The following is a 20281-nucleotide window of genomic DNA, read 5'->3' as shown; positions in this document are numbered from 1 at the left end:
TTGAACTTCTTTCACAATAATCGGAGGTCCGGGGGAAGGACAACAAACTCAACACAACAAGCAGTTCTAAAGAAATGCGTTGTCAATATAGATTTAAAAGTGTGTAGCTCCGGTGGTTTCCTAACATCGGAAGGAAAAGCGTTCCAGACGGCCGCAAAAGCGCATCTGAAAGCGCCACGCGATGCGGTGACCATCTTTGTTCGATGGCTGAGCAAAAAGCCGCTGCTGGGAGGATGACCGGAGTTTGTGGGATGGGAAGCAAACGAACGCACGGGCCATAACGGGGGAGAAGGGGCTCTCGCAATTTGAAGTGTCGGGGGAGGGGGCGAGTAGGAGGGGGGCAGCTGTCATGGCCAGGTTGGGGGGCTGGGTCGGGGAGGCTCTCACCGGTGGCCTCGTGCGGTCGCTTCTTCCCGGCGGGGAGCCCCCCGTCTTTCCGGCGGAGTAGGGGACTCCCCCGCAAGCGGTCGGCCCCCTTCTTGCTCAGACGGTGCCGCAGCTTCAGGTTGGGCTCCGATGCTGCGCAGGAGTCGGGGGGGGGGGGGTCACAGGGGGTAAAAGGTCAAACGTGACCCTGGGATGAAGGTGATGAAAGAGAGAGCGCGCGGCACAGTGGGCTTCAAGGAAAACTTTTTTTAAAGAGAAAACACGAAGATGATTAAACTCGTGAGAGACTGAGAAATGTAGGCGCTAGACTAAACTCGCCACGTTTGGCAATGGCCATCTCCTTTTGTTGAATCCAAAATAAACATAATTTTTTTGGGGGAAAGGAAAACTTGCAGATGAAAAACCCCCCAAATGCGTCCTGCCCTCAGCAGAGATTTTACGTGGAATCTCTCTGCATTACACGCAAACATGAAATCTTTTACAATTCTGGTGCCGACATAAACAACCTGAGAATCCCTCAAAGGCAAACGTGGAGATTGGTTGCATTTACAGGAGGGCTTTGTTAAAATGAGAAAAAGGCTTTGAAATGAAAAAAATAAAGAAATATATCCTTGAAGCGCGGTCATAACAAAACGAGCAGCAGCGAGACAAGTCGTACTTTGAACGGGTTTGGCTTCACGGAATCCACGGTTTTTCATCTGCCGCACGCGTGACGGGAACGCTTTTCTTCCCGCAAAATCAACTGAAGGACTCCGCATCCCAAAAATGTGCACGGAGCTGGCGACGCGCTCCCTGTGGGGGCGCTCGGTCGCTAATCGTGGTGGCTCGCCGGCATAAAAAGAGCGGTGCTCCTGCCACCGGGCCGAATGCGCTCCGGATCACCGGGCGAGAACGCAACGGTGCGTACACAAGGAGCCGGAGCTCGATTCAGCCACACGCTGCTTGCACGGCATGGCACTAACCCAACCCACACTTCGATTGGTTCCTTACCGACGCTCACGTTAGCGATGTGAATGTCATGGGGTTAACGTGTCACCGATGCAGCCACCGGAGGCACTACCATTCATCGCGATGTAACACAACAGAACCGGTTCTCGTATTGAATCGTGAGGATATTAGCGAACCACCGTGGAAGGGAGGAAAAGGGAGAGGCAGGCAGGAGGGGAGGGAAAGAGGTAATAACACTCTCTCTCCGCACTCAGCATGCATGTATGTATGGATGTTGAACTTCTTTTGCACCGTACGTAGCCAACAATGCCAATTGGATATGCGGGGGAAGGACAACAAACTAAACACAAAAACCAATTTTAACGAAATGAGTTTTCAATACAGAAGATTCAAACGTGCATAGCTCCCAGTGGCTTCTTAATATCGGAAGGAAGAGTGCTCCAGACGCCCGCAGAAGTGCATCTGAAAGCGCCGCGCGATGCGGTGACCGTCTTTGTTCGATGGCCAGCGCGGGGAACGTCCCCGTGTGTAAGACCCGACCTGGCGCGGTTCCTCCGCATCCTCCCCCCGCCCCACACCAGCGATGCTCGCCCGCGATGCTCGGTGCCAACCGGGGCCGCGCACTTCGACTAAGATCCGTTCCGTCGGTCGCACGCTCCCCGCGTTTTTTTTGTAAATCCCCGCTCCATTTCGTAATAATTCCGCGACCGGAAAACAGGGGAGCGTTTCAGGGAAAGGGCAATTACCTCGGGGCCCCCACGGAGGATTCCGCGGGCCCTCGACTCCGCCCGTGCGTAACGAGCTGCCAGCTGGTTTCGTTTAAAAAAGCGCCACGTTTTTTTTTATTGCAGCCGTCAATCTGAGCGGCACTCAATGGTTGTGCAGGATTAGCCGATTCTCGGCATTAAGGCACGATGGCTTTCACATTGATCCGTCCTGCCCTTGTTATTTTAAATTTGAGTTCTATATCATTTAAATGAGAAGTAATAACAATAATAATAAAAGGTTTTAAAATGAAATGGTTTGCCAGCACCGTACGAGACCCTTTAAGCCCCCCTGACACAAGAGGGCTTTGTGTTACGTCAGTCAGCTGTTGCGCAATGCCCAGCCAGAGTTCGCTTGGCTTTTTACGTTCGCTGAGATGCATTACGCTCAGTGTGGGGAGGGGGGGGGTGTAAAGTGGCTCCTTCAGTGGCTTTAAACAAACACAATAATCTCACCGCCGTCCCATCATTAACGCTGCCTCGCAATCGAAACGCGCACAAGCTGGCCTACGTTTCGGGCGACGACCCTTGGTCTGCAGAGCAGAGAGAGCGTTTGACGGATTTTCAGTTGGGGGCGAATTTTACATCATGTTGCTCCGACACCTCGCACAATGACTTAGTAGGCGAACTGAATGATACGAAGGCCAAAATATCATGATCCCGTTTCCCTCTCAATAACACAATAAAAAAACCTGATATTTTCAGCAACTTGCCATTGATTATATATAGGCAGCGAGCATTAATATGCACGGAAAATTCTACAAATGTAATGTAGGGTGGATTGGTGGCACAGTGATGAGCGAACTGCTCTCTGAGCCTAATGACCCGAGTAAGATTCTTAGCCGTGGCAACCATCAGTGGCGAGTGGCGTCTTACAGAGGGGTCTTGGATGCACACGCCTTCCTTAAACCGCAATGGTCAGGGTGGTGAAGTATGGTCAAACAAACTCCACGCCCGACACGGCGCGAGCAAGGCTCATCCAGCATCGGATTGAAAAAGGGCTGTGAATTACCATACATTTCACATCATGCATTCTTTCACGTGGCATTTGAAAATAACCCAAAGGCTAGGACTGTATCTGCTGTATTTCGCAACCCATTCCCATGCATTAGTGCGTCACAGCAGAACCAACTATCCCATTTCCATAAAGTCTGTGGTTTAGATCTGACGTATACACTATGGGGCACTGTAGGTTCATCCACATGCCTTTTGAACAACACCGCTCCGAAAGAAGACAGAACGTGTTCCTACTCGCCGAGCCCCTTTTGTCGATCCACTGCTGGATGCCGTGTGGGTGGAGGATATCATTTTGACCGCACTAAAACCTACCACGTGTCAGCGTGGATGGTGAAGCCGGGGAGCATAGAGGACAGCACAAATTTGGATTTCGCTGCACTGCCCTCTTACAGCTTATAGCAATATTCAGGCTCAATCGATGATATCGGGTGCATTCTGGGCAATTCAATCATCAACCTTTTGCTGAATATTGGACGTAAAAATAAACATTTGACAAGATGAAAACGTGGCCTATGGAGCCATTGTGCGGCCAGCGCATGTGATATGTGCCCACTCATGCGTGTGTTTGTTCTTTGTCAAAACAGCCAGCTGACTTGCATATCTGCATATCTCTCTATATATACCCACGCTACCATCGTCGCGTGTCCCTGTTGTTCACAAGCATTCGGTGCCGACATGCCCGGCCGCCCTTTGATGCGTGGAGGAATCTCTGCTGCACGCAAGGAGCCGCTAACGAACGAACAAACGAATAAAACCAAGAACCCGGCCGTTCCTGAACGACCACCGACCATAGAAAAAAAAAACGTGTTCAGATTTTAGGTGAAGCCATCGTCTCGGCAATAGAAGAACACTTCCAAAAAAATCCAGGGTCAGGGATTACGAATGGAATTGCCTCAATATGCTGAGCCGCACCAGTGACGCGTTGCATTATGGGGCGCTTGTGTGGTGTTGTGCCGTTGATACGAGGAGCGGCGGCGTCGTGCACACAACGCGTCTCTCCGGGTCGCAACGCCAATGTCACCACCACCAAAACCATGCCACTGAGGCGAGTACGGCGGCACTCACCGGTCTTACGCAGCGGGAAGTCGCTCTGAGACTCGTACGTGCCGAGGCCGGGGTGCTGGTACGGTGCCGACGGGCTAGTGCGCGGAGGGAGACTCTGGTCCAGTGAGCCGTGATGGCCCGTCCTGAGCCGTGGACACAGCAGCAGCAGCAGCAGCAGCAATGGCAGAAACAACAGGAACAGCAGCAGCAGCAAAGGGAAGGGCACCTCCGATTAGCATGGTTGGCTACATTTGGTGCGAAAGAAGTTCAGCAAACATACAGCAACAACAAGGGCAGCAGCGGCAGCAGTAATGAGGAACAATGCGTGTGAAAGTGCACGCGCTCACGCCACTTTCAAGGCCGTAAAGCGATACTCGACAAATATGCTCGTGTAACGAAAAATAACTCTGGCGACGTCACTGCGAAGTGGGGGGGGGGGGGGGGGGGCGAGCGTCTGTGCAGCGGAACGCGTTGTTCTGGGCGGCAGCGCACCACTCGGTAATGTCGCTGGGTGGACCCTCGCCCCCCCCCCCCCACCCCTGTAGAATTGCCACCAACGAGGGACGATCGTCGCGGCATCACGGCAATCGAGCACAAAATGCGGCCGGGAACACTCGGCTTGGTGTAGCGCCCGAGGCTCGTTGTTGTTGTTGATGTTGTTGTTGTTGATGATGGTGCTGAGCCCCAGATGTTTTCTTGCGGAACTGTGCCGGGGTGTGTTGCTCTCTCTCCTCTCTCCCGTGCTTCCCTACCCTGACCCCCCCCCCCTTACGACCCCCTTCCAATGCTGCCTTACAACATTTAAACGCCGCCGTTAATGTTGTTGTAAAGGATTAACAATCCAGCGTCAAGGGACAAAGTGAGACGGCGATGCGGCGACGAGAGCGGACACACGGCAACATTCACGGGCACCGTTTTTAGTTTAACGCAGCGTCTCAGTGCACGAGTGCACACCCGTCTCCATTCAGACGCTTTGCAAAGCTCAACACCTACGTTCACGCAGAGGTGGCGGTGCGGTGGTGGGAAGTGGAGGGGGGGGGGGTCTGGGCATTAGGCACGAGAGGGAGAGAGGAGAGAGGAGAGAAAGCCACGGCACCGCCCGGCAGCGACTCCGTCGTGCGACTCGGGGGTAGCTCCCCACGTACATGTGCCAGAGGCGCGGGTGGTGCGGGACGGAGTGGTTCAGGTTGCCAGCCTCCCGCTTCTTCTTGTTGAGAACAAACTCCTGCAGCTTCTGCTTCACCTCCACACTCGCCATGGCACCTGGCAGCAAAGGGGGGGAGCGAGGAGCAAACACCATTTCTATATTTACTTCGATAAAAATAACACACAAAAATCACCAAATGCTGCCCGAGTGTTCGTTAAGGTTAAATGCGTCCGACGCAAGTTCTTATTTTCTCAGAGAAAATAAGAGCGAATGGTTGACCACCCCCAGCAATTTGATGACCCGCCATGAATCAGTCACGGCTTGATTATTGATTCTTTAGGGTCTCACGTTTATCCACTCATTCGTATAATATCATTTTCATTCTCCCTCAGTGGTACAGCTTTTTGTCAGCCGGAAGTACGCTGAATGTAGCGTACGTAGCCAACCGTGCTAATATCAACTGCTGGATGAGATGCCCCACCACCCCCCAATATATAAATGCGAAATGTGGTACTCAGATTGTAAATGTTGTGGCTTTGCTCTCCAACACACCGGTTTTGCTGTACTAGTAACGAATTGAGATGTTCTGTTTACGTGACAAACCTTACTAATTGGCTGTGTCGGGTGGTGGCGGGTTTAACGACACGTTTATACATTTACGCGATATAACCCAAAAAACCCTCTACTATGGACATATATACACCAGCCCCCCCACCGGATGCATCGATTGGCGGAGGGGGTGGGGGGTGGGGGGTGCGCCGTAACCGAGCGCTCGGCGCGTGTGCACACTCCGCTTACTCTCCTGACCCTTCTGCTTGTTCTTGATCTGCGTGAGCTTCTGCTCCAAGCGACGGCGCTCCAGCTCCTGCTCGCGCTGCTGCTGCTCCAGCCGCTGCTGCTGCTCCAGCAGCTCCTGCCGCTGCTGCAGGCGGACGCACGGAAACGAACGCCCCCCGTTGTGCTGTCGGCGAGCGCCTATTAAAGGCTGGCGAGGCAATCCCGTCGAGCCGGGTCGCCGGGGCGCGAGCGCTTGCGCGAAAACCGGCGCCGCTTTGCACGCAAGCGGCACGTCTCTGCCACGACGGGTCGCTCCGCGGTAAAGACGGACGCTACTTTTCGAGGCGCCAATCTGCTCCGGGCATTGCAGCGACGCGTTTCATGGCTGCAGTGATACGACGTTTCCACAACTGTGATCGTGGTCGCAAGAGTCCTGAATACGCGGGTGTCATTAGGTTTCATTTCCATTGTTGCGCAACCATTCGCTCATATGTGGGCCAGAAAAGCAGTTGCAGGCGATTCATTTGCGCAATGTGGACCCGGCTTAAGGGGCACCGATGTTGACCGCACCAGGTGCTGATGTACTCATTTGTTTAGGCTGAGCTGACCTAGGAGAATCCCGGACCTGATTAAGATATTCTTCAGTTGGAAGAATCTTGTTACATGTCATGGCTTGGATTAAAACCATCGTTTGCCAAAATCTTAGCACAGTGTGATAACCATTTTGACTCGCATTTGAACCTTATGGCGGGACCCCGGGGTCCCATAAGGCCCTGGCTCTCGCATAAACTGCGTTGCGACGTCATTTTATGTCTGTTGAAGGCGAACGACACGGCGATCTATTCCTCTCGATGAGCTCTAATCGATGCGTGAATCAAAGTTTCAAAGTTGTGTTTCTTCTGCGCATTCGTCCTCGCCGCTGCGCTTGGACGACACGACAACGGAGCGATCCGCGCCAGGCGGGTCGCGGCGTTGATGTGCGCGGTGGGACGGGGTCGCCAAAAATAAATTAATTCATTACGATTTTGACTTCCGTTTATAAGGTTCATATACCCACACACGTGAATATGTGAGCACACAGTACATATACGTACAGACATGTACCTAGAAAGATGCCCGTAGTTGCTCACAGCTCAGTGCTTTAAAAGGTGGTGGGGCTAGCACCATGCCTGGTCATGCCCGGCCAACGTAGCACAAACACCTCACACATGGCACACACACACATTACACACCACACATGTCATACACACACAAAGACAAAAACAAAGATCCCCCTTATAGACTTAACAGACTAGACGAGCATGTGCTGTTAGCGAGCACCTATGAAGACCGGCACAGCACACCAGGGGTTAGGGTGGCCGACACAACGGCCGGTAGCGGGTAGCGTGCTACACTACGAACCCGGCTAACCGCTACACTACCGCTCAGCGCGCTGCTCTACGCCGGGTTCGTAGTGCAGCGCACTAACTGCGACACTACCACTCACACGCAAAGACACCACACATGGCATATACACACAATACACATGGCACGCACACACACACAAACCACACACACACGACACACAAACCACACACACACAAACCACACACACACGACACACAGGTTGCACATGGCACACATACACCATACGTAACAAAGACAAGGACAAACACACACGGCTCGCAAACACACACTGCACAAAAAAACTCGTGCCCTTCGGGGGGGGCGTCCGCGCCGCACCTGCAGGTGCTGCTGAATCTGCGCCTGGTGCTGCCGCGCCAGCTCCTCCTGCTGCTTGTGGAACTCGGCCAGGAGCAGCTGCTGCTGCAGCTGCTGCCGCTGCTTCAGCACCAGCAGCTCGGCCTGCATCTGCTGGTCGCCGCCGCCGCCAGCCTCGCGTGCCGCCATCTCGGCGCCAGCACGTGCCTCCGCTGCGCACATACACGAAGATCCACCGCCCCCCCCCCGGCCCGGCACATCCTTAACGTAATGTCGGGGCAAGTGCTATTCGCGAGCACCTTTGAAGGCCGGCGCACGGTTGCGTACGTACGCGTCTGTACGTAGAAGTTATTTCGCGCCGTGCGTAGCCAAAGGCGCTAATCGGAGGTGCGAGGGAAGGACAACGAAGCACAAAAAGTGGTTCTAAAGAAATGAGGTTGGTGTGGATGGAGCCACGCCAGGCCGCCTTTGCCTCCCCCAGTGCCGATGACCAGACACTCACAGCACGAACTCGTTTTTAAGGCACGGTTGACCTAGGGGAGGCCAAAGACTGGTGCAGGAGATAGTGTAGCTTAAACAGCTGCCCATTGCCCAGGATATTTACAGCCATTTGTCAATCTGCTGCTGGATGAATGCTGTGCCGCGCAGTGTCGGTCATGGGAGGTTGTTTGACCACACATCACTGGACTGTGCTGGTCAATGTGGATTGGTGTCGTGGATGTCCGGGGCCATTCTGGATGTCACTTGCCAATAATGATAGCCGTGGCTTGGACTCAAACGCTAGTCTCCCGGTCCGGGTTCATAGCACAGCGAGCCGACGGCGATGCCACCACGTCCCCCTGTTGTCTATGGCAGTGAAGGGAAACGCAGGCCTCCAAGGTTTTCGCGAAAGCTTTTGCCTCTCGGAGCCACTGGGTGGCAGCAGCAACCTGGGTGACGGGCTAGGTGCATTCCCTGTTTGCCCTGGGAGCCATGGCACCTGGGGCCACCGTGAGCAGGCTCTGATTGAGCCTAGGGTGATCCTGACTGAACCTCTCATCCAATGCTGAAAGTCATCACTGACTTGATACGCTCTCCCTTAATCAAATAATACCAAGAAAAATGCCCTATATTTACCTAGTTAAAGCCTCAATACTTTTCACAACGGTCGTACCGAATAAGAGATGTTTGGACAATTCCATTATCGAGGGAAACCAAAATTCCTGCAAAGTACCAAACATAGAAGGATCCTTTGCTGTACTGGAATCTTACTGGTCACTAAGATTAAAACACCTGGTAGTCCCAAGAAGCGCCCCCCCCCCCCCCCCCCCATGCACGTATTGGTAGCAGCCAAGCTCAACTGTGCTTAGCTTCCAAGATCCAAGGCGATTTGGTTGCATTCAGGGTGATTTTGTTGCAGGCCTCTATAATCGCATTGGGCTCTCACTTGCTCAGAACGAAGTCGGATTACAATGGTGCCACCACACAGCCCAGGTTGGCCCTGGAAAACGAGCCAATGTCGTGTCGTGTAACTCAACGGCGAGCTTAATCTCGTGATACGACCACTGCTATACGAACGATTTCCCAACTAAATGTGTCTCGCAGAGACTTGTAACAGGATTTGTGCTTACGCTAGGGCCAGTTTTCATACGCCGGTCGCGAACACACTACGACTCCGTACTGGAGTGATTCGGTGACTGCCGTATGAAGAAACAGGCCTTGTACCTGCGCTTTTCACAGGTGGTGGCCGACCACACTCCAGATCGGAGTGGGAGTGCGTTTGCCGACCGGCATTCGAAAGAATTATGAAATGTACATGCAAAACATATGGGGTACGTTTATTCAACTAAAACCAAACGACTATTTTACATTTTTACAGAAAAACTCGACGCGACGTCTCGTCAGTGCGCGTATCGGCCCGTCGAGCCGGTCCGTGCGATACGGGGGAACTTTTACGATCACCCCGGCGTTATTTACAGGCGAGAGACACTTTGCCGCGGGCGACAAAGGGAAGCGTGCAGACCCCACAGGTGGAGCGCCGCAGCCAGAAATGGAACCTTCCGGCAGAGTGTGGGAGCGCGCAGCCAGTTTTGGCAGGAAAATATCATAGCGCAATTTTTCACAAAAATTGAACTGCCAAACGCACTCACCCGCAGGCACTGAAAATAGGTTTATTTTTATTATTTTTTTATGATCAGAATTCAAACCGCCAGACATGACACAACACGAAATCTACCGTACATCTTAGGCAATTTCATTATCTCCTCACAACCCCCCCCACCACACACAACTGGTACATACACAGGCCCAGCCTGGCTGATAGAAAAGCTTTACAGTCATGTCTTACGTCTGTGCTACTGCTGCTGCCGCTGCTGCTGTGGAGCATCAGACCTCGTCGATGAATGAGGATAACATTTTCAAGACTAAGAATTACAGAAAGGGCCACGCCAACAGAAATACACACGAATAAACACCACAGGGACTTTGTACATATACAAACTCAAACGCAACAGACACAAGACAGGACCCGCATGCGCGGCACCGTACAAAGAACCGCAGAACAAGAAACTATACGAATAACTGCGAGTGCGGACTTACATTTACGGAGTATAGAAGATGAATCCCTGCAGTCACGAAAGCTTTAAATCGAAATATAGTGTGTAAAACAAGGATTTTGAAATAATGCTAAAAAGTAAAAAGAACATTACAAGTGCAGTCCTTTTTTGTGGTTACATTTAAAATGCGCATATGTACGAAGACTCCATCAACTGAAATATTCCAAATGAATGCACGACGCATGCACACAGTGCAGCGGCCACGCACACAATCACGCACACAGATGTACAGTGAGGGAAAAAGTATTTGATCCCCTGATGATTTTGTACGTTTGCCCACTGTCAAAGAAATGATCAGTCTATAATTTTAAGCAATCAATCAATCAGATTCCAAACTCTCCACCATGGCCAAGACCAAAGAGCTCCCCGAGGATGTCAGGGACAAGATTGTAGACCTACACAAGGCTGGAATGGGCTACAAGACCATCGCCAAGCAGCTTGGTGAGAAGGTGACAACAGTTGGTGCGATTATTCGCAAATGGAAGAAATACAAAAGAACTGTCAATCTCCCTCGGCCTTGGGCTCCATGCAAGATCTCACCTCGTGGAGTTGCAATGATCATGAGAACGGTGAGGAATCAGCCCAGAACTACACGGGAGGATCTTGTCAATGATCTCAAGGCAGCTGGGACCATAGTCATCAAGAAAACAGTTGGTAACACACTACGCCGTGAAGGACTGAAATCCTGCAGCGCCCGCAAGGTCCCCCTGCTCAAGAACGCACATATACATGCCCGTCTGCAGTTTGACAATGAACATCTGAATGATTCAGAGGACAACTGGGTGAAAGTGTTGTGGTCAGATGAGACCAAAATGGAGCTCTTTGGCATCAACTCAACTCGTCGTGTTTGGAGGAGGAGGAATGCTGCCTATGACCCCAAGAACACCATCCCCACCGTCAAACATAGAGGTGGAAACATTATGCTTTGGGGGTGTGTTTCTGCTAAGGGGACAGGACAACTTCACCGCATCAAAGGGACGATGGACGGCGCCATGTACCATCAAATCTTGGGTGAAAACCTCCTTCCCTCAGCCAGGGCATTGAAAATGGGTCGTGGATGGGTATGCCAGCATGACAATGACCCAAAACACACGACCAAGGCAACAAAGGAGTGGCTCAAGAAAAAGCACATTAAGGTCCTGGAGTGGCCTAGCCAGTCTCCCAGACCTTAATCCCATAGAAAATCTGTGGAGGGAGCTGAAGGTTCGAGTTGCCAAACGTCAGCCTCGAAACCTTAATGACTTGGAGAAGATCTGCAAAGAGGAGTGGGACAAAATCCCTCCTGAGATGTGTGCAATCCTGGTGGCCAACTACGAGAAACGTCTGACCTCTGTGATTGCCAACAAGGGTTTTGCCACCAAGTACTAAGTCATGTTTTGCAGAGGGGTCAAATACTTATTTCCCTCATTAAAATGCAAATCAATTTATAACATTTTTGACATGCGTTTTTCTGGATTTAGTTGTTATTCTGTCTCTCACTGTTCAAATAAACCTACCATTAAAATTATAGACTGATCATTTCTTTGTCAGTGGGCAAACGTACAAAATCAGCAGGGGATCAAATACTTTTTTCCCTCACTGTACCAATCACGCACACAATCACACACACTGATGCACCACACACACACACTGATGCAGCAGTCACAAACACTGATGCACCACTCACACACACACTGATGCAGCAGTCACACACACACTGATGCAGCAGTCGCACACTCACTGATGCAGCAGTCACGCACTCACTGATGCAGCAGTCACACACTCACTGATGCAGCAGTCACACACTCACTGATGCAGCAGTCACACACACACTGATGCACCACTCACACACACACTGATGCACCACTCACACACACTGGTGCACCACTCACACACACTGATGCACCAGTCACACACACACTGATGCAGCAGTCACACACACACTGATGCAGCAGTCACACACACACTGATGCAGCAGTCACACACTCACTGATGCAGCAGTCACACACTCACTGATGCAGCAGTCACACACACTGATGCAGCAGTCACACACACACACTGATACACCACTCACACACACACTGATGCACCACTCACACACACTGATGCACCACTCACACACACACACTGATGCACCACTCACACACACTGATGCACCACTCACACACACACACTGATGCACCACTCACACACACTGACGCACCACACACACACACACACTGATGTACCACTCACACACACACTGATGCACCACTCACACACTCACTGATGCACCACTCACACACACACTGATGCACCACTCACACACACACTGATGCAGCAGTCACACACACACTGATGCAGCAGTCACACACACACTGATGCAGCAGTCACACACACACTGATGCACCACTCACACACACTGATGCACCACTCACACACTCACTGATGCAGCAGTCACACACACACTGATGCAGCAGTCACACACACACTGATGCAGCAGTCACACACACACTGATGCACCACTCACACACACACTGATGCACCACTCACACACACACTGATGCAGCACTCACACACACACTGATGCAGCAGTCACACACACACTGATGCAACACTCACACACACACTGATGCAGCAGTCACACACACACTGATGCAGCACTCACACACTGATGCAGCAGTCACACACACACACTGATGCACCACTCACACACACACACTGATGCACCACTCACACACAGACTGATGCACCACTCACACACACACACACTGATGCACCACTCACACACACACTGATGCAGCAGTCACACACACACTGATGCACCACTCACACACTAACTGATGCACCACTCACACACACACTGATGCAGCAGTCACACACACACTGATGCAGCAGTCACACACACACTGATGCAGCAGTCACACACACACTGATGCAGCAGTCACACACACACTGATGCACCACTCACACACACACTGATGCACCACTCACACACTCACTGATGCAGCAGTCACACACACACTGATGCAGCAGTCACACACACTGATGCAGCAGTCACACACACTGATGCACCACTCACACACACACTGATGCACCACTCACACACACACTGATGCAGCACTCACACACACACTGATGCAGCAGTCACACACACACTGATGCACCACTCACACACACACTGATGCAGCAGTCACACACCACACTGATGCAGCACTCACACACTGATGCAGCAGTCACACACACACTGATGCACCACTCACACACACACACTGATGCACCACTCACACACACACTGATGCACCACTCACACACAGACTGATGCACCACTCACACACACACACACTGATGCAGCAGTCACACACTCACTGATGCACCACTCACACACACACAATGATGCACCACTCACTCACACACTGATGCAGCACTCACACACACACTGATGTACCACTCACACACACACTGATGCAGCAGTCACACACACACTGATGCACCACTCACTCACACACTGATGCAGCAGTCACACACACACTGCTGCACCACTCACACACATACTGATGCACCACTCACACACACACTGATGCACCACTCACACACACACTGATGCAGCAGTCACACACACTGATGCAGCACTCACACACACTGATGCACCACTCACACTGATGCACCACTCACACACACACTGATGCACCACTCACATACACACTGATGCAGCAGTCACACACACACTGATGCACCACTCACACCCACACTGATGCACCACTCACACACACACTGATGCACCACTCACACACACACTGATGCACCACTCACACACACACTGATGCACCACTCACACACACAGTGATGCAGCAGTCACACACACATTGATGCACCACTCACACACACTGATGCACCACTCACACTCACACTGATGCACCACTCACACACACACTGATGCACCACTCACACACACACTGATGCACCACTCACACACACACTGATGCAGCAGTCACACACACACTGATGCAGCAGTCACACACACTGATGCACCACTCACACACACTGATGCACCACTCACACACACTGATGCACCACTCACACACACACTGATGCAGCAGTCACTCACACACACACTGATGCACCACTCACACACACACTGATGCACCACTCACACACACTGATGCACCACTCACACACACTGATGCACCAGTCACACACACACTGATGCAGCAGTCACACACACACTGATGCAGCAGTCACACACACTGATGCAGCAGTCACACACTCACTGATGCAGCAGTCACACACTCACTGATGCAGCAGTCACACACACTGATGCAGCAGTCACACACACTGATGCAGCAGTCACACACTCACTGATGCAGCAGACACACACATACTGATACACCACTTACACACACACTGATGCACCACTCACACACACTGATGCACCACTCACACACACACACTGATGCACCACTCACACACACTGATGCACCACTCACACACACACACTGATGCACCCACACACACTGATCACCACACACACATGATGCACCACTCACACACACACTGATGCACCACTCACACACCACTGATGCACCCACTCACACACTCACTGATGCACCACTCACACACTCACTGATGCAGCAGTCACACACACACTGATGCAGCAGTCACACACACACTGATGCAGCAGTCACACACACACTGATGCACCACTCACACACACACTGATGCACCACTCACACAAACACTGATGCAGCAGTCACACACACACTGATGCAGCACTCACACACTGATGCAGCAGTCACACACCCACTGATGCACCACTCACACACACACACTGATGCACCACTCACACACACACTGATGCACCACTCACACACACACTGATGCACACTCACACACACACACACTGATGCAGCAGTTCAACACTCACTGATGCACCACTCACACACACACACTGATGCACCACTCACTCACACACTGATGCAGCACTCACACACTCACTGATGCACCACTCACACACACACTGATGCAGCAGTCACACCACACTGATGCACCACTCACACAGACACTGATGCAGCAGTCACACACACACTGATGCACCACTCACTCACACACTGATGCAGCAGTCACACACACACTGCTGCACCACTCACACACCACACTGATGCACCACTCACACACACACTGATGCAGCAGTCCACACACACACTGATGCAGCAGTTACAACACCACTGATGCAGCACTCACACACACTGATGCAGCACTCACACACACTGATGCAGCAGTCACACACACACTGCTGCACCACTCCACACATACTGATGCACCACTCACACACACACACTGATGCACCACTCACACACACACTGATGCAGCAGTCACACACACACTGATGCAGCACTCACACACACTGATGCACCACTCACACTGATGCACCACTCACACACACACTGATGCACCACTCACACACCACTGATGCAGCAGTCACACACACACTGATGCACCCATCACACCCACACTGATGCACCACTCACACACACACTGATGCACCACTCACACACACACTGATGCACCACTCACACACACACTGATGCACCACTCACACACACACTGATGCAGCAGTCACACACACATTGATGCACCACTCACACACACACTGATGCACCACTCACACACACACTGATGCAGCAGTCACACACACACAGATGCAGCACTCACACACACTGATGCACCACTCACACTCACACTGATGCACCACTCACACACACTGATGCACCACTCACACTGATGCAGCAGTCACACACACACTGATGCAGCAGTCACACACACACTGATGCACCACTCACACACACACTGATGCACCACTCACACACACTGATGCACCACTCACACACACTGATGCACCAGTCACACACACACTGATGCAGCAGTCACACACACACTGATGCAGCAGTCACACACACACTGATGCAGCAGTCACACACTCACTGATGCAGCAGTCACACACTCACTGATGCAGCAGTCACACACACTGATGCAGCAGTCACACACTCACTGATGCAGCAGGCACACACATACTGATACACCACTTACACACACACTGATGCACCACTCACACACACTGATGCACCACTCACACACACCACTGATGCACCACTCACACACACTGATGCACCACTCACACACACACACTGATGCACCACACACACACTGATGCACCACTCACACACACACTGATGCACCACTCACACACACACTGATGCACCACTCACACACACACTGATGCACCACTCACACACTCACTGATGCAGCAGTCACACACACACTGATGCAGCAGTCACACACACACTGATGCAGCAGTCACACAACACTGATGCACCACTCACACACACACTGATGCACCACTCACACACACACTGATGTAGCAGTCACAAACCACACTGATGCACCACTCACACAAACACTGATGCAGCAGTCACACACACACTGATGCAGCACTCACACACTGATGCAGCAGTCACACACCCACTGATGCACCACTCACACACACAACTGATGCACCACTCCACACACACACTGATGCACCACTCACACACACACTGATGCACCACTCACACACACACACACTGATGCAGCAGTCACACACTCACTGATGCACCACTCACACCACACACTGATGCACCACTCACTCACACACTGATGCAGCACTTACACACTCACTGATGCACCACTCACACACACACTGATGCAGCAGTCACACACACTGATGCACCACTCACACACACACTGATGCAGCAGTCACACACACACTGATGCACCACTCACTCACACACTGATGCAGCAGTCACACACAGACTGCTGCACCACTCACACACACACTGATGCACCACTCACACACACACTGATGCAGCAGTCACACACACACTGATGCAGCAGTCACACACACACTGATGCAGCACTCACACACACTGATGCAGCACTCACACACACTGATGCACCACTCACACTCACACTGATGCACCACTCACACACACACTGATGCAGCAGTCAAACACACACTGATGCACCACTCACACACACACTGATGCACCACTCACACACACACTGATGCCCACCACTCACACACACACTGATGCACCACTCACACACACACTGATGCACCACTCACACACACTGATGCACCACTCACACTCACACTGATGCACCACTCACACACACACTGATGCACCACTCACACACACACTGATGCACCACTCACACACACACTGATGCAGCAGTCGCACACACACTGATGCAGCACTTACACACACTGATGCACCACTCACACTCACACTGATGCACCACTCACACACACTGATGCACCACTCACACACACACTGATGCAGCAGTCACACACACACTGATGCACCACACACACTGATGCACCACTCACACACACACTGATGCACCACTCACACACACAATGATGCACCACTCACACAGACACTGATGCACCACTCACACACACTGATACACCACTCACACTCACACTGATGCACCACTCACACACACTGATGCACCACTCACACTCACACTGATGCACCACTCACACTCACACTGATGCACCACTCACACACACACTGATGCACCACTCACACACTGATGCAGCAGTCACACACACACTGATGCAGCACTCACACACACACACACTGATGCACCACTCACTGACACACTGATGCACCACTCACACACACACTGATGCAGCACTCACACACACTCACTGATGCACCACTCACACACTCACTGATGCACCACTCACTCACACACTGATGCACCACTCACACACACACCGATGCAGCACTCACACACACTCACTGATGCACCACTCACACACACACTGATGCACCACTCACACACACTGATGCACCACTCACACACACACTGATGCACCACTCACACACACACTGATGCAGCACTCACACACACACACTGATGCACCACACACACACACTGATGCACCACTCACACAGACACTGATGCACCACTCACACACACACACTGATGCACCACTCACACACACACTGATGCACCACTCACACTCACTGATGCACCACTCACACACACACTGATGCACCACTCACACACTCACTGATGCAGCAGTCACACACACACTGATGCAGCAGTCACACACACACTGATGCAGCAGTCACACACACACTGATGCAGCAGTCACACACACACTGATGCACCACTCACACACACACTGATGCAGCAGTCACACACACACTGATGCAGCACTCACACACTGATGCAGCAGTCACACACCCACTGATGCACCACTCACACACACACACTGATGCACCACTCACCACAACACTGATGCACCACTCACACACACACACTGATGCAGCAGTCACACACTCACTGATGCACCCACTCACACACACACACTGATGCACCACTCACTCCACACACTGATGCAGCAGTCACACACACTGATGCACCACTCCCACACACACTGATGCCAGCAGTCAAACACACACTGATGCACCACTCACTCACACACTGATGCAGCAGTCACACACACACTGCTGCACCACTCACACACACACTGATGCACCACTCACACACACACTGATGCACCACTCACACACACACTGATGCAGCACTCACACACACTGATGCAGCACTCACACACACTGATGCAGCAGTCACACACACACTGCTGCACCACTCACACACATACTGATGCACCCTTCACACACACACACTGATGCACCACTCACACACACACTGATGCAGCAGTCACACACACACTGATGCAGCACTCACACACACTGATGCACCACTCACACTGATGCACCACTCACACACACACTGATGCACCACTCACACACACACTGATGCAGCAGTCACACACACACTGATGCACACTCACACACACACTGATGCACCACTCACACACACACTGATGCACCACTCACACACACACTGATGCACCACTCACACACACACTGATGCAGCAGTCACACACACATTGATGCACCACTCACACACACTGATGCACCACTCACACTCACACTGATTCACCACTCACACACACACTGATGCACCACTCACACACACACTGATGCACCACTCACACACACACTGATGCAGCAGTCACAACACACTGATGCAGCACTCACACACACTGATGCACCACTCACACTCACACTGATGCACCACTCACACACACTGATGCACCACTCACACTGATGCACCACTCACACACACACACTGATGCAGCAGTCACACACACACTGATGCACCCAATCACACACACACTGATGCACCACTCACACACACTGATGCACCACTCACACACACTGATGCACCAGTCACACACACACTGATGCAGCAGTCACACACACACTGATGCAGCAGTCACACACACACTGATGCAGCAGTCACACCACTCACTGATGCAGCAGTCACACACTCACTGATGCAGCAGTCACACACACTGATGCAGCAGTCACACACTCACTGATGCAGCAGGCACACACATACTGATACACCACTTACACACACACTGATGCACCACTCACACACACTGATGCACCACTCACACACACACACTGATGCACCACTCACACACACTGATGCACCACTCACACACACACACTGATGCACCACACACACACTGCTGCACCACTCACACACACACTGATGCACCACTCACACACTCACTGATGCACCACTCACACACACACTGATGCACCACTCACCACACTCACTGATGCAGCAGTCACAACACACTGATGCAGCAGTCACATCACACACACTGATGCAGACAGTCACACCACACCTGATGCACCCCTCACACACACACTGATGCACACTCACACACACACTGATGTAGCAGTCACACACAAATGATGCACCACTCACACAAACACTGACTGCAGCAGTCCACACACACTGATGCA

The 20281-nt window shown here is 51.9% G+C and overlaps 1 protein-coding gene across 1 annotated transcript in view; it reads right to left on the bottom strand.

Moving 5' to 3' along the window:
- The window catches only part of LOC133344518 (histone deacetylase 4-like), a 32938-nt gene extending 24947 nt beyond the window's left edge, over nucleotides 1-7991 (bottom strand). The window contains exons 1-5 of the mRNA XM_061554494.1: nucleotides 7807-7991; nucleotides 6106-6229; nucleotides 5306-5423; nucleotides 4182-4303; nucleotides 388-519 (exon numbers count right to left, since the gene is read on the bottom strand). Coding sequence (XP_061410478.1) covers nucleotides 388-519; nucleotides 4182-4303; nucleotides 5306-5423; nucleotides 6106-6229; nucleotides 7807-7974 — 664 coding nt within the window. The 5' untranslated portion in view covers nucleotides 7975-7991. The remainder of the gene's footprint in view (nucleotides 1-387; nucleotides 520-4181; nucleotides 4304-5305; nucleotides 5424-6105; nucleotides 6230-7806) is intronic.
- Between the last annotated feature and the right edge of the window lie 12290 nt (nucleotides 7992-20281).

The sequence above is a fragment of the Lethenteron reissneri genome, chromosome 20 (genome assembly GCF_015708825.2).
Source record: "Lethenteron reissneri isolate LAM-NWPU_2019-01 chromosome 20, ASM1570882v1, whole genome shotgun sequence".
NCBI classification, from domain to species: Eukaryota; Metazoa; Chordata; class Hyperoartia; order Petromyzontiformes; family Petromyzontidae; genus Lethenteron; species Lethenteron reissneri.
Note: the sequence above shows the minus strand (reverse complement) of the source record. Positions and strands in the feature narration are given on the sequence as shown.